Here is a 17,440-nt window from a genome sequence, read left to right as displayed (position 1 = left end):
CAATTAATATATAACAGTGTAATTGTTTTATTATTAATATATATGTTGGTTTGATTTCACTCAAGGAAATAAAAGCTGTTTCAACCGATAAAGAAGAAAGGCGACAAATGTGACGGATTCCGTGATCGTTTCAGCAAAGTATTTTAAGCGTAAGCGATGAAGTAAAACAAATCGCATTTATACACTGGGCAGGTCAATATTTTAGAATGAACCTACTAAAATCCCCCCAAAAAAAGAATGCCCGGCCGTGGTAATAGTTTTCTTTCGTTTAAATGGGTAAAAAATCTGGCACTTAAAATAGATATATATATATACGTAAGTGTGTAGCTAAATCGTTCAAAATGTAATGAGAGAGCGAAATGCCAAAAGTCGGAATATTGGTAATCACAACATAAAACTGGAAACTAGCTTCAAATGCCGAAATCTTTTAAATGTCAACAAAGTCAAGGAATATTTAACATTATAATGGAATACAGGCTAGAGGTGTAGGGGGAGGGTTGAGATCTCATAAACATGTTTAACCCCGTTGCATTTTTACGCCTGTCCCAAGTCAGGAGCGTCTAGCCTTTGTTAGTCTTATATTATTTTTAATTGTAGGTTCTTGTGTACAACTTGGAGTTTAGTAAGGCGTTCATCATCACTGAACTATCATATATATTTGTTTAGGGGCCAGCTGAAGCAAGCCTCCGGTTGCGGGAATTTCTCGCTACATTGAAGACCTGTACGTGATCTTCTGCTGTTGTCTTGTCTGTGGTCGGGTTGTTGTCTCTTTGACACATTCCCCATTTCCATTCCCAATTTTATACATAAAATATTAATTTTAAAGATGTTTCCAAAATATTTTCTTATCTTATGATGTGTATGAGGTAAAAGAAAACACTCCTTCTATGTCAAAACCAACATAATATATGAGTTAACAAATGATTTAAAAACACGCACACCTTAAATGATTTCTAATTTTAGTTTCACCCAACATTGCAAAAGAAAAGGGTATTTCCAACTTATATAAATAAACTACATAATTATAAAAAACAAGGGAAAGACTGTCTATTTATATATCTCTAGTGACATTGATACCAATGTCCTAGATCAAATTTAAAAAAAAGGATATATATATATCTGCTTGCATATCGGTCATTATCAAAAAACAATATAAACATGCATATTTCAATAATGGAAAATTTGGGAATATTATGTCATTGTTTGAAAATTTTGAATTTGTTCTCCTATTCTTTAATATGCCGGGTAGCAACTTTATTCAGAAATATGCAATGGGAAAAATAAAGAGTTCCTTCTTTTTAAACAATTTTAAGTCATCCTTTGATAGAATGATGGCAATGGTGTTACCAATATAAAAACATGCATTTAGTTCTTAAAAAAAATATTGATAAATATCAAACAACTGTTCCAATTTGTTGTTAAGGTTTAAATTACCACTTATTGACATTGTTTTTATAGGTATTCATTCTATTTAAAAATGAATTTCAGAATAAAGTGGTGTAACAAACTTGGCTTTCCTAATTATCCTCGTTGTTAATATTAGAAAATACTTTTAAACTAAATATATGTATAATGTGTAAGACTGAATGATAAGTTAATATCTAATCCTTCGTATACGACCTAAAACACTAGCAATGAATGAAAAATAACAATTATTGCATTTTTATATAGGAACACTACTGACCCTTCAGTGACTCAAATGACGCAAAATAGCACCATTGGTAACAAGTTTCTATTTTACTTTTATTAAGTACAGAACACAAAACAAAGAACATTAAGCAAAAGAAAAGTAAAAAAAAATATTTGGCTAACAACATTCCAAATTATTTAACATAACATCATTAACTAAAAACGTCAATAGTGTTACAAAACTAGTGTCATTGGTGTTACCAGCATACACCAGTTTGTGAAAACTTTGTATAAGAAATACATCATGTACTGTTAAAACATTGCTTAATAAGAATTATTTGATAATACGATTAAAACAGCCCTATTACTACCAAAACGGCATGTGTCATAATGGTGACGTCGTCCTAGTCATATAAATCACGTGATCTATATTGCTTTTTCAGCCCGGTCCAATATTTCCAATACGTAGTGGCAAAGAATCCTGAATAACATGTAAACACATATTGTGCATGTAATTCAGGATTCAATACCAGTCCGTATTGGAAATATTGGCCCTATAGTCACATCATTGCCAGTTCGTATTAGAAATATTGGCCCTATATTCACATTTGATGTATGTGATACAACATTCAGAACAAGTCTGTATTGAAAAAGTTGGACTATTTCATAAAAGTGTTATGAACTGGCTGTTTCTGTATTGGCACTGGTATAGATTCTCGGTCAGGTGTATTGGCCATCGACCCTACGGGACTCGATGCAAATACAGTAAACCTTGAATCTTATTAATGATAAATATGCAGTCAGTAATAAATAAGTAGCCGGGCGTTGGGTAAGGTATGTAGTCAATGGATAGGTGATGTAGGTATTCCCTGTTTGTGTGATTTAGGCAGTCACTGGTTGTGTGATATAGTCGAAGTTTACGTTATGTAGGAAGTCGATTGTTAAGTGATGTATGAAGAAGAGATGATAATGAGAAAAAATAAAGCATAAATAAATTGCATACATTTTTTTATCTCCCTCCCTGGTCCAGACCCTCGTATAGATTAGGAGCTAATGATGAGGTTTACAAACGATGAAAAATAGTGGGATCCTATAACAGACAAATGGACCGAAAATAAAGAATGGAGAATAATATTGAGTGCTAAGATATAAATGCAATGTTTATGGAAAAAAATTGAAAAAAAATGTATATATAAAAAAAAAAAGTAGGGCCATATATATACAAGTTTGACTTTCGCTGAGTGAACTTTTGTAACCTCTCTCGCTTGTTTTGTACATATTGTAAATATTTATTGTTGTATTTGTTATATCTGTACCGATGTAATGCATTGCCTTTATGAGAATAAAGATATAGATTAGATTCCAGTTATAGGAGGAAATTACAGTATAACATGCATTGAATATTTAGCAAAAATTACTTACGATTAGTATGTATGTGATTCTCTTTTAAGCCATATATACAATTGTGGTCTCTCTAATCTTTTGAACAATATGCATCTTCGGTATTCCATTGTTTTTGCCTTGTAACAATTGATGAGGAAGTTCACTAAACAAAATTCGTCATTTCTTTACTCACAATAAAGAAAATACTCTGAGAAATTATATCTGAAGATTTCAACCATACATTGTTATACTACATTCTGTTTCATTTTCACTATTGGTTTTCACTGTATAACTAAAAAAGAGGAAATTTTAACCGTGTTATTTTTATATTCCAAATATAGTATGACCTCTTTTTGCTATATTATTTCCTTGTATTCTATTTTGAGATATATATAGTATCACAATCTACAATTCGTGTTACCACATACTTTTTTTGTCTAATAAAGCATTTGTATTTTTAATTTTGTAATTCAAAAATTACAATTTATTTACTAAAGTTCCAGGAAGTTTTAATCCGTTTAAAGTTATATTTACTACAGATAACCATAGAAATGCAAATAACAAATAACAAATAACAAATTTTGATTGGATGTGAAAATATAAACATTCAAATAGCTCGAAGTTCAATTTTAGTCATTACAAGAAGTTGTTGATGTATAATGTAAGTATAATATAACAGAAAATGTCATAATTTAATTAATTTGTATATCATTGGCAATCTTGCCACATTTGCTTAGAAAGTATATTTTTGTATAAGTTTTTTTAAAGGATTTAGCTTTATAATTTATGAAATGAAAATGCAAAATCGTGGAATGATTGATCAATTGTTTGTTGTTTAACGTCCAATATCAAATATTGTATTCATGTTCGAGAAAAACTTGTGGAATGTGGTACTCATTCATTGAAAGCATTGAATGACTTTTTACTTCACTTCAAATGACCCTTTCGGCAATGCGATTAGTTGCCATGAATTAGCCCAATGACCGGCGTCTGACATCTTGACTATCTAACCAAACATTGACACAATCATTCTTGGTGTAGCGTATTTCAGACTTAAAAATCTGTTGTCCCTAAATGCTCTCCTGCCGACCCACATGACTTATGCTCCCTGAGGTCAGATACGAAAAATTTCAAAAATATAGTAAACCCTTATACAATTATTAAAACAATGCATATAAGAAGCTGTACATTTCGCTAGATATAATTTGTCCAGCATGAGGCGGTTTCTCTATCAAAATGGGATAAAATTGATGAAGGTGTTTACTTTTCATTGACTATAAACAAAAACATCGTCCAGATGACGTATTGTTTTATCTCTACTGTTGAACTTTTATTTAAAAATATTTAAGAGAGAGAAAGAAAATAGGTGACCCTAATTTGTTTTCTACAGATTTTACAATTCAGTGCAGATTCGTTTCATTTAACAGTTTATTCAGTATGGTTTGGTTTATTTTGAAATCAAAATCATGTGTTTTCATATTTAAAAAGTAAATAACAAAAATACTGAACTTAGAGGAAAATCAATTCCGAAAGTCCATAATCCATAATACAAAAAGACTACAAAAATCATAAAAATACTTCCCTATACAGCTCATTGATAGATGGGGAATTTACCCTGTATATTTCAAGATATTAAGAAATGTAAAACTCTTATTTTAATTTTGGAATTTCGTATCTTTATCAGTATAAAGTACCGAAAATCATTTACCAGTTATACATATGATAATAGTACACTTCAACAAAACCATATCATTTCCTTTCACATTTTCATAGTACTTCAGATTTATTGGTTTTTTTTGTTGTACAGAACAAGTCAAGTAATTACAGCCAGTATGTTGTCAGTGATGCGGTCACCGTCTTTGTCAAGAGGGGACTACGATGATGTATCTCAGCACCCCCTAGAAAGATTACATCCATTACGGGTAGATGTTGAACTAAGGAGGAACACATTTACAAACTGGCCAACGAATATGTTTGTGTCACCTGGAAAGTTGTGTGATAATGGCTTCTACTATATGGGAATCACGGACAAGGTCCAGTGTGCTTTTTGTGGAGGAATTTTAAGTGGCTGGACAAAAGACGATGATGTCCATAGTGAACATTCTAAACATTTTAGCCAATGTGAACTTGTTCGCGTGAAGAACAAAAACTGTGTTAGAATGTTTGAATTTTCTAACTCTGCCACGGTCCAGACATATCAGAAGAAAGAAAATAAATCGCCAGAAAAGAATGTAAAACCACACAACAGCCAATATTCCTTATATTGTGACAGATTGTCCACTTACCAATCATGGCCAAGAACATTGAAACAGAAACCAAATGATTTAGCAGCTACTGGTCTTTACTACAAAGGTTGGTATATTATTTTGATTCCCATAACGAAGAATTTTACTATCAGTTGGAAATTGTTTTGAACATCTGATTGGCACGAATCACTAGAACATTTAGCTTACATGAAGACAATCAAATACACAAAGAACGTATCTAGAAGTACTTGAATATTGAAAATATTTGTTTAGCCTTTAGCAATGACGTGTTATAAATAAATAAAAAAAAGAAGAAGACATAAATAGTATTATAAAAGCATTACCTTGTGCAGTGTCGACAAATGTTCGTAATATCGACATGATGCAGTATCATAAGTTTTCATGACTGAATACCAATACTTATTAAGTCAAGTTTTGCTTTTTTCAAAAATCCCTGTTAGTACCGATTCATGAAAACACGAATCTAACGAATGCATAAAAAAATAATTGATTTTCACCGGATAGTTTTCTTATCATTTTGTTTTTAAATCTGAAATTATAAAAAGAATAATAGTGCTTTCATAAATTCATTTTATATGCTCGTGTGAAAACGACAATGATAAGTCGTCTACAAAATATAAAAAAATCTTGATACTTTCTTTACCAAGCCAAAGAGTGTGTAACAGTGTAAGCGAATTAAAAAAAACACAAATTAATTTGAGACCCCGAATGACCTAATAATTATACAGAAATAACATTTAATCAATAATAACCCATACATGTAAGCTATAAAATCAGAACTCAATTATATTGTACATTTTCAGGAACTAGAGACACCTGTCAATGTTTTATGTGTGGAGGGATACTATCTGGATGGGACACGGAAGACATTCCACAAGCTGAACACAAAAAGTGGTTTCCGAAATGTCCACTTGTTTCCGGTTGACCGTGTTACTTGTGTTACTATAAGAACTCGAAAAGATCTCTTTCTTTTGTATTCTAGAAAAAAAGTATTCTTAAATTCCTTTTATATCTGAAAGATTTTCCTTCAAACGCTCTCTGTCTTTACAAGTATTGTTTTAGCACTGACGTCATACAGATAGTATTATAAAATAATAAATAATTTATCATTGCCTTTACCGTCTTTCATAAAAGCACAGAGGAATGTAGCTGACAAGTTTGAAAGTGATCATGTCGTTGTATTTCCAAAGTGAATACTTTGAATCTAATTGCACATATGAAGCAGTGGGGTGCAGTATTTCTATAAAGGGTATCTGGTATATACATCCAAAGTTTCAGTTTCAGACATTCGCATACCAACACCCGCGATCACCGGTGACCTAAAGTTAGACTAGTTCATATTATTTTAAAAACTACCCAAGGCAGTCTCGAAAAGTATCAGAAAGACAAATTGAAAAAAGTCACTTGCATGGCACTGCACACGTAAATGTCTTGGGAAACGTACAACAGATGGTATATTGTTTGCTTTGTGCATCCCTAGCTCCTCTTTGATTATGTACAAAATAAGTGAAAATATTTCTTTTAACGACATTATATATTTATTCACAAAATATGCTTATTATATTGTGTTTTTTTTTCTCAAGAAACCAAGCTTGATGAGTGTTATGTAGACGAAACCCGCGTCTGGCGTACTAAGTTATAATCCTGGTACCTTTGATAACTATTGTCTTGATGTTTCCTGTAATATTCCACTGATTACCCAGCTTAATTGATAACTATTTACACCACCGGGTCGATGACACTGCTGGTGGACGTTTGGTCCCCAAGGGTATCATCAGCCCAGTAGTCAACACTTCGGTGGTGACATGAATATCAATTATGTGGTCATTTTTATAAATTTACTGTTTACAAAACTTTGAATTTAAAAAAAAAAATAACGATTTTCTTATCCCAGGCATTGATTACCTTAGTCGTATTTGGCATAACTTTTTGGAATTTTGGATCCTCAATGCTCTTCAACTTTGTTTGGCTTTATGAATATTTTGATATGAGCGTCACTGGTGAGTCTTATGAAGATGAAGACGAAACGCGCGTCTGGCGTACTAAATTATAATCCTGGTACCTTTGATAACTATTGTCTTGATGTTTCCTGTAATATTCCACTGATTACCCAGCTTAATAGTTAAATCTGCACATTTCTTGTAATACAATTGTACAAAAGTTTAATGCATTATAATTATTCTTAATTATTCAATTGTGATTCTGCTTTTAGGTGACTGCAGAAATGGTTCTGTTTTCGTTATATCGTTTTTTTTTTATTCATCATTAAATCTTACAAAATACCTTATTAAAATTTCTGTCTGTTAATTTTACGAAGTGAATAGTACAAAGAAGAACAATGGGGTAAATTTTCGTAAACTTATTTCCGTTGTGATTTTACACTGTTTATAAAAAGGATGAATCTCTATATTCTAAAAATAATATGACTTGTTGTTGCTTTTTCCTTGGTTTTGTTTTATGATCATGTTTTAAGTATTTGTTTCTCTGTAATTGGAAAAATCATTCATATGTTCATTTTTATTTTAATCTTTCAGAATCTTTTTTTCCAATTCATATTTTGGTAACTCAAACAATAATTTGCAAATGAGAGGTAAATTGTTAACTCTCACTGTCATCTGCTTTTAACTATATATAAAGGCAACAGTAGTATACCGCTGTTCAAAATACAAAATTACATATAAATGAAATATAATTTTAAATTTTCTGAAAATAAAAGATAACCTTCGTCACCGACATCAGAAGTATTTGATGCTTAATATGAGTACAATATGTGTATTTAGACATAAATAGATAGGGGAAATGTGACAGGCCATAGATTGACGGCAAGAGCATTATTTTGGTAATCAATACATTTTCAGTGAGGAACTGTCAAATTCTGGAACATATTGTGAGAAAACCCTCTGATAATTTTCTTTATCATACATGTTTTAGTGTTTGCTCGTTCTTCCCTTTTAATCCTTGATGAATATACAAATTTTGATAAACTGTCTTGATCTAAGTAGCAAAATATAAAAAAAGGTCCCTAATCAATATATTGTAATTTGAAATAGCTTGAATCATCCGGTATGCACGAATCACAAAAAAAATAAAAAATCTGCCCTTGGCTTTCCTTTTTTATTTCGTCATATTAAACTATGATTATTGCACAAGGGGACATTTAGGAAACCATTTTTTGTGTTCATCCTTTGGGTCATCATCATCTTCCCAACCTGCTAATATACCGCCACACATGTAAAATTGACATTTATTCCCAGTTCCTGGAACAAAACAAAAATATTAAATAACAACGGTAAAATAATTAACATGATCTTCATTCGTAATATCAACAGGTCTTTTCAAATTGGATAATTTGTTTTCATTATAAGCGAAGTATTTCGTTTGCTTGCCCGTACTTTGTAAAACATGTGACTTGGAGGTATGAATTTGCAGTAGTTTTATATCTAAACCAAAGACCTGATTTAACATTTAAGTATAATAGATATAGGAAGATGTGGTGTGAGTGCCAATGAGACAACTCTATAATGCATGCTTAATATCAAATAGCAAGTACTTATTACGTATTCAAGACGATTTTTTTTAATATCAGAATATTGTTTGTTTATAAATTTGAAAACTAAACAGAAACTAAGGTTTTAATACCCTCAGGACTTTGCTAGTTTTAGGTACTTATTGGTTACTTGGTATGTAGCTCTCCAACTGTTTCGGTCCACATAAATTTTCGGTTTTAAAATATTTGGCTCTAGCGTTCTTTATGAAGATAAATCCAGAAAAGCGTGTCGGACGCATGCAATTAATAAAGTGTTGTTTTATTTTTTTATTTAAGTAGTTTCTTTTTTAGTATATATTGCATACACTTCAGGTGCTGACCTTTGGACACTCTAACTATGCAGAAGCAAAGGTTATATTTTATTCATCTGTATTGATATTGTTAATGGAAATGTATTGTAGAAATTTCCTCTTCTTTCATAGACTCCGTTTATTTCAATAAATAACTGGGAAAACTTCGGACGTCACTCTCAGATTCTTATTTTATTTCATTTTTTTATCAGAACAGATCTTAAATCAAAACATCAATTTGGAATAAACAAATATAACTATATTGTTCGTCTTTTGTCGACTTATCATATCGGTACCCTTAATCATCTTTTTCCTCTGTTTAATATACGATTGTTATATACAATGAGAACGTTAAAACATCGTGATGAAAACTATCTTTGCTTAACAGATATCCTACTTCAGTAAAAAATTATTAAATGCAACACTTTATTGTAGTTTCAACATGGGGAGGTATTATATTCGTGATCAGTTTTGCCCGAACAGTAGCATGGTTAACTACAATAAGTAATAGCTTGTATCAATTATTTGGATTCTGATTAGACAACTACGTGTTATAACATGAGCAACACGACGGATGCCACATGTGGATTAGGATCTGTTTACCCTATATACGAGATAACATGACACCAAATGGCCTGCACTGTAGCCGTCCGGCTAGACCACACGACCACCTGGGCTTCAAAAAAATGAAGCTTACGGTGGTCAGGTGTTACCTTTCCACGTCAGTTTTAATCTAGCGTCGTGCTACAGTACATGATATATTAAGGCATGGAGATGTTATTATTACAGATCAGCTAAATTATCTATAGTAAAGGATCCTACAAATTAATGTAAGATACAGTTACAGAAAATAATTATATTTATAAGTACGTCTGAGACGGTGACAACTCTACAACAGATGTATCCATCGGATCACCAGCAGTGATGGTGATACATGGCTGTGTACATTATGTAAATGCAACTCGTCTAACTCATCAATCCAACAATGTTAGATCTGTAAATTTCCTTTCGCAAATTTTTTGTTCTTCCCTCGACGGGATTCGAACCCATGCTACTGTGATATCGTGACACCAAATCGCCTGCACTGTAGCCGTCCCGCTAGACCACACTGTGATCGTGTGGTCTAGCTGGACGGCTACAGTGCAGGCGATTTGGAGTCACGATATCTAAGTCCTGAAACAAATTGACAAAGCAATCGAAAAAAAACAACAGTATACAATACACAACGTACAAAACCAGAGTGATCAACACGAACCAAGCCAATGACCAATCATGGTGATATAAGGTGCTCAGATAGAGAAGGCAGGTTCCACATACATCACCAATCATGATGCTCATATTGTTACAACCCGACGACAAGTCTAATTCAGTACGTTTGATTCGAGGAATGAAAGTGGTTGTTACATTTTGGAGTAATTATGAATTATTATAACGCGTTTTAAAGTTGCATAAATATTTTTTTCAAAACAAATATGTGTATTTCTTTAATAATTATATTCAACTCTTAATTGCAACATCAAATATAAAGGCTTTCTCATTAGCATGGTTCCGAGCAACTGTTTGGTTTTCTTCTCTATCAAAATCAAGTGATATTGGAGAATCAAAGTTAGTACAAAGTACCCTTGTACTGCCTACCATCTGGAGAAACAACTATTCGGTTTTCTTCTTTTGTCAATGGCATTAGGAAACATTATCTCCAATGCAAGTTGATATTACATATTTAGTGAAATAATAATCTTAACGCGTTGAAAAGATGCAGTCATAAATTTATCAAAACAAATTTATTCACTTCTTTTATTATCTTTTCAACTCTTAAATTCAACATCAAATATAAAGGCTTTCTCATCAAAATGGTTCCGGACAACTATTCGGTTTTTAATCCTGTCAAAATCAAGTGATATTGGAGAATCAATTGAATCAAAGTTAGTCAGAATATCCTTATATTGCCTGCCATCTTGCGAAACAACTAAGATATCCTCACCATCAGCATTGTCCACATACATATTTCCCTTAGAATCTGTTGCCAGACCAAACATATCTTAATAGTCTTCTTTATTAAATTCCCATTTGACATAAATTTTTAAATATTTACATGTTTAATAGATGGCCTTTTGTTAGCTATTATTCGTGTCTTTTTCTCTGTCCTATATATTCTCCTATTTATTTGTATTGTTGTCCTGTAATGCTATGTTGTCATTTTATTGTTATATTTGGGAGATAAGGTATTTCACAAAACCAGGTTTAATCCACTTTTTTTGTCTTTAAAAAATATCCTGTACCAAGTCAGGAAAATTACCATTTTTATATTATAATTTGTTTTTGTGTGTGTTACATTTTAACGTTGTATTTCTGTTGTGTCGTTTGTTTCCTCTTATATATGAGTGTGAATTCGCATGGCTATAAGACGTGTCACGGTACTTTCTATCATAAATTCATGTATCATGTAGTTGATTTTTATGTTATATTTGTTATTCTCATCGGATTTTGTCTAATGCTTAGTTCGTTTCTGTGTGTGTTACATTTAACATGTTCAATGTTGTTTTTCTGATGTGTCGTTGTTCTCCTTTTATATCTAATGCGTTTCCTTCAGTTTTAGTTTGTAGCCCGGATTTGTTTTGTTTTTTATCGATTTATGAGTTTTGAACATTGGTATACTACTGTTGCCCTTATATTTCTACCTCGTTTGACTATATGATAATACCAAATTGTATTTTAAGGTTAAAAAGATCACGATCAATTGGGTACATATGGACTAATGACCGACATACTAACTTCCTTAAAGGCTCTTTAAACTCCCTCGAGTTATTCATTTTCGGCTTTAAGCGTTCCTCTATAAAGGTAAAACTAGAAAAGCGCTTTGAACTCATATTATTAAACGTGTTGTTTTAAATTTATTCACCAATCAGGAGTTTACCTAGTTTTTAAAGGATAATAACTATATAAAATGAAGGCGATACACAATCGCAAACTATTAATTTAATGCCTGGCGTTTTAAATTTTAGTTTCTTGTGTATAATTCGGAGTTTAGTATGACGTCCATTGCACTGTACTAGTATGCATACTTTTAGGGGCCAGCTGAAGGACACCTACGGGTGAGAGAATTCTCGCTGCATTGAAGAATTGTTGGTGGCCTTCTGCTGTTGTCTGCTCTATTGTCGGGTGGTTGTCGCTATGACACATTCACCATTTCCTTTCTCAATTTTACTCCAATGCAAATTTCTATTTCCGCATAAGAAAAAGTACGATTACACACCTTGTCATCCGTAACAATGTTTAAATGAGCAATTTAAAATCAAACCAAAAGTTTGACACATTTTTATTCAATTAATGCTTGAAGTATTACAATTTCATTATAATAACTGCATGAATGCTTATTTGTATAATTCTATAGGGTTGCAAAAGTACTGGTCGTCAAGACTTTCACACCCTTATATAGACTGGAAAATAATTATTTTATCATTATGTAAACCTTTTTAAATATTTCACGTAAGAATTGATGTTGTGACTGGTTTTTTTTTCTATATTAGGGTGTGAATCGTACCTTTTTTAAATGGATATTGTAATAATGGTAGCCAAATCAGGATTGCGTCCATAAAATTTAGTAAGTTCTTCAGAGCCGAGCGTATGTGTTTTTTCTTCATTCAAGCTTGATTTTCTATGTTGACATATTTGTTTGTTTTATAAAGTTGGCAAGATTAAGACACAATATATTGACTGTTTTATACGTCACATAAATTTGTCGTTCAATGTGCATACAAACAATTTTAAAACTTACATAGGCAATGTTAGCATACAGGGTTAAAAAATCAAAAGTATGTAAGAATAAATTTCAGAAATAGCCCGAGATTTAAACTAGTCCAAAAGAGGGACGAAAGATACCAAAGGGACAGTCAAACTCATAAATCTAAAACAAACTGACAACGCCATGGCTAAAAGTGAAAAAGACAAACAGAAAAACAATAGTACACATGACACAACATAGAAAACTAAAGAATAAACAACACGAACCCCACCAAAAACTAGGGGTGATCTCAGGTGCTCCGGAAGGGTAAGCAGATACTGCTCCACATGCGGCACCCGTCGTGTTGCTTATGTGATTACAAATCCGGTAAATAGTCTAATTCGGTAGGTCAAATTCATGAAAGGGAAGGGGATTGTAGTTACGACGTGAGGAACATATCCGATATCATTTGTCAAATGGTAATTCCATAACGGTCAACTAACTCGTGATGGCGTCCGTAAAATTTACGAAGGGATGATTTAAACTTCACCATTTGGAACTCTTGATTTAATAGCTTCCTTGTGAGCAGTAACCCTCTATCAAGAAAATCATGATAGGAAATGCAAGCACGGGAATATCGTATCAATTGAGAGATATATACCCCGTATGCAGGTGCTGCTGGAATGTTGCTACTTAGAAATGGAAAGTTCACAATTGGAAAGCTGAAATCATTTCTTTTGTCGTAAAGTTTTGTCTTCAACCGACCCTCATTGTCAATTTCTAGATGTAAGTCAAGATATGAAGCTGACTTAACTGTATCTGTAGTATCCTTTATCTCCAATTCGATGGGATAGATGCGTTCCACATAGTCACCAAATTTTGAATTGTTTAGTGAAAGAACGTCATCTATATAGCGGAAAGTAGAGTTAAAGGATATTGCTAACTTCTTATCTTTCTTCCTAAGAAGTTCCTGCATGAAGTCAGCCTCATAATAATAAAGAAACAAGTCAGCAAGTAGAGGGGCACAGTTTGTTCCCATTGGGATGCCGACAGTCTGTTGAAAAACACGTCCTCCGAACGTAACAAATATGTTGTCAATCAAGAAATCAAGCATCTTGATAATATCGGTTTCAGAGAATTTTTTGTTTGAATCAGAGTGATTCCTTACAAAGTAGGATGTATCCCTCCCCAAGACAAGATACTTGTATCTACGTTGGCCATTCTTTTTTATGAAGCAAAGTAATACCAACTCTTTTAATTTGTCTTTTAAGTTTGGAATGTGGAATACTTGTGTAAAGAGTAGAGAAGTCAAATGTTTTAATACTGTTACAAGATGAAAGAGAGTTAGACTGTATGTACTCTAAAAGATCTTTGGATTTTTTAAGTATCCACATCTGATTCACGCCACCTCTAGAATAGGCAGTTTCACAATAACTTTGAAGCCCGTCTTTGATTGCTGATAAAATGGATGTTAATAATTTAGAAAGAGGTTTTGTGGAGCACTTGGAAGACCCAGCAATATACCGCTGTTTGTAAGGACACTTATGTAGTTTAGGTATCCAATACAGTGATGGAAGATGCAGTTCTTCATCTTTGGTTGAAATACCAAAGGAACAAAGAACAGACCTATGATTATCCAGGATTTCCTCTTTGGTAAGTGTCGTGAGGGTATATGTTGAGTTTCCAAGTGAATTGTCTATACCTTATTCGTTTATCAAGCAATTAATGTAATGACTTTTACAGACAAAAACGATGTTATTTGGGGCTTTGTCTGCGGGGACAACAACATATTTATCATGGAGGTCGGATAGGTGTTTAGCAACATTTGGGTCTTTAAAAATTGACGTAGCATGGGCATTGATGGACCCATTCAGTTTCTTAATTCTGATTTGTATTAAGGACCTCACTGCCTTTATCCATTCGGATAGAGTGTCTACGTCTTCCTTCTCGCGCTTAGCCCATTGCCTGGCATAATCCTCGACTGAATCCATCAAAATTTTAAAGTTGTATTTCCAATTGATAGATTTAGGCTCACGATATTTCGGACCTTTCGATAACACGTTTCGTAGAGAAGTGTTATTAACAATGTTAAGGTCACCGGTAATAACGTGGCCAGCGGGATTATATGTGAATTGGGAACTAGCACAAGTGCAATCAGGAGGTTTAGACTTGAAGTCGTCAGTATCGAGATCCTGCAAAACGCGTTTGTAATTGAAAATTTTAGTTGCAATAGGCGCGTCTGGCGTATTAAATTATAATCCTGGTACCTTTGATAACTATTTGGTATAGGTATAAGAAATTATTGGTACAGACTGGTCTTTAAAATAAGGAGGTATTTTCGATTGAACTAATTTATGATGAAGGATATTGCCAAGGTTGACGCCATCGAGATCTTTGTTGGCAAAGGAAAGATTTAGAAAATATCTTTTCTCTTTTTCATCTTTTCCAATGCGAACTGGCTTGAAAAGTCTGTGACTTGCAATATCCGAAATTATAGCTTGAAGTTTGTATTGGTTTGAATGAGGGTTTGTAACAGTGGATTCCAAACATAAATTGAACAGAGAATGAAGTTTTGAAAGGGGTAATGAATAAAGTTTCGTGCGAATGTGATGAATACCTAACGGTTTTTGTATGAATGGCAGCAAGTCATTAATAGAGACATCATGCAGAGAGGGTGATGTATAATGACGATGACCATGACTGCGTCTACGTCGAGGAGTCGAGTTGAAAATATTCATCACATTCACCGAGTTACAAGAAGGACTAGATAGAATACCTATATCATCAATTTAGTCATTGCAGCCATACGGTGTTGCAGTTCCCAATTGTCTAATCCAGTAGTCTTCTTTTTGTCTACGGAGAGTCGCAGCCATTTTATGAGCATAACATGGTATTCAGAATTAAGAGTATGGCTAATCCTGATTGGTCGATATTTGCGCCCGTAATTTTTATATTTTTAGAGACTTCGTGCACTCTGCTTTATACAAAAGGCAAAATAAAAATTATTCCGTAGCCCTAAAGGCACTGAGATGACTTTTCAACGCCAGGACAAGACACGTATTTTTAAGCGCAAAATTGATAGGCATGGGAGATAAGTACAAAATACGCTAAGAAAAGCAACGCGAACCTATATTTTTGGGACCAAAAAATACTGTCCTAATAACTTTTCTTTGATTCTAGCAAGGTTTCGTTTAAAAAATCAACTTTCTAAAGTCTGTATCTCGAAAAAGGCTACCATTGTCGCCTATGGGAAAATTAATTGTTTATTTCAATCTGAAAGATTAGGATTGTTAGAGCTATGGTATATCTTTTCGATAATGCGAACTGTCATAGAAACGATGGAATGATCGGGCTGATTGAAATGCTGGTATAGAATGTCGTTAGCATTGAGGTTAATGTCTGATCTATGACCGCACATCCGTTTGTTTAGCCTTCCTTTCGTTTCACCGACGTATACCAATCCGCAAAGGTTGCACTCTAATCCATAGACGACATTTATCGATTTACAATTCAGATCATCGTAACTTCTGGTAAAATATGTATATATAGAATTTATAAGAATCCACAAATAGTTTTAATTCCACTGATTACGCAGTTGAATGATTTTGACGTTTGTGGTTCAACGTATATTGTAATTCATATTAGAAATATACCATAATAGAACAATATCATACTGACGGGATCTTTTGAAGTACAGTGTCACGTTATAAGAACAAAAGAAATACAAAAAGTCGCATATACAAAACAAGCCACCAAAAAATGAAAACCAATACAAACACATTGACGGAATGTTTTTAAAAGTACCGAGCCACGTCAAACGGATATCACATAAAACCATTCAACAGTAAAAGTAATATTAATAATAGAACAAAGACAAATGAAGAACTATAAAACATGTTGTTAAGATGATAAACAACATCAGTACGCAGAATCTATACAACAAGACCATCGTGTATTATTTGAGAAGTTGATACGGAATATTTATCAACAATGTCTTGGTACCTTCCGATGAACTTTTTTAGAAAAAGGACGAGACGTTCTTTGACATACCCCTGGTTCATCAACTTTCTACTCAGACACTGATGACGTTTTACAAAGTCTGAGTAGGAGCTGCAAGCTCTTGAATATCGTAAAAGTTGGGAAATATATATCCCATATGCAGGTGAAGTTGGTATATTGCTACTAAGGTGGGGGAAATTTATAATTTCAAAATTAAAATCGTCTCGTTTGTTATAGATTCTGGTACTGAGATGACTGTGTAAATCAAATTTGAGATATAAGTCTAAAAATGAGGCGAAGGAAGCCGTGTCTGTTGTTTTTTTAATCTCTAATTCTGTGGGATATATTAATGGTACCCAATCAGAAAAGTTCGGATTGTTTATGGAAAGAACATCATCAATATATCTGAAAGTGAAATTAAATAATCTGGCTTCTTTGATCCTCTTGTTTTTGACAAGTGTCTGGAGGAACTCCGATTCATATGAAAATAAGAAGAGGTCGGCAAGAAAAGGCGCACAGTTTGTTCCCATAGGAATGTCGACAATTTGTTGGAAAAGTCTAACTCCAAACTCAACAAATATGTTGTCGATAACAAACTCCAGCC

General features: G+C 33.1%; 1 protein-coding gene across 1 annotated transcript; it reads left to right on the top strand.

The window, feature by feature from the left end:
- Positions 1 to 3,604: 3,604 nt before the first annotated feature.
- On the top strand, positions 3,605 to 6,393 carry LOC134705524 (baculoviral IAP repeat-containing protein 3-like). The gene is made up of 3 exons (XM_063564242.1): positions 3,605 to 3,673; positions 4,820 to 5,364; positions 6,083 to 6,393. The coding sequence occupies exons 2-3, from the start codon at positions 4,845 to 4,847 to the stop codon at positions 6,202 to 6,204; spliced, it is 642 nt and encodes a 213-aa protein (XP_063420312.1). The 5' UTR covers positions 3,605 to 3,673; positions 4,820 to 4,844; the 3' UTR covers positions 6,205 to 6,393.
- Positions 6,394 to 17,440: the final 11,047 nt, after the last annotated feature.

The sequence above is a fragment of the Mytilus trossulus genome, chromosome 2 (assembly GCF_036588685.1).
Source record: "Mytilus trossulus isolate FHL-02 chromosome 2, PNRI_Mtr1.1.1.hap1, whole genome shotgun sequence".
NCBI lineage: Eukaryota > Metazoa > Mollusca > Bivalvia > Mytilida > Mytilidae > Mytilus > Mytilus trossulus.
The sequence above is the reverse complement of the archived record's forward strand: the minus strand, read 5'-3'. Positions and strand labels throughout refer to the sequence as shown.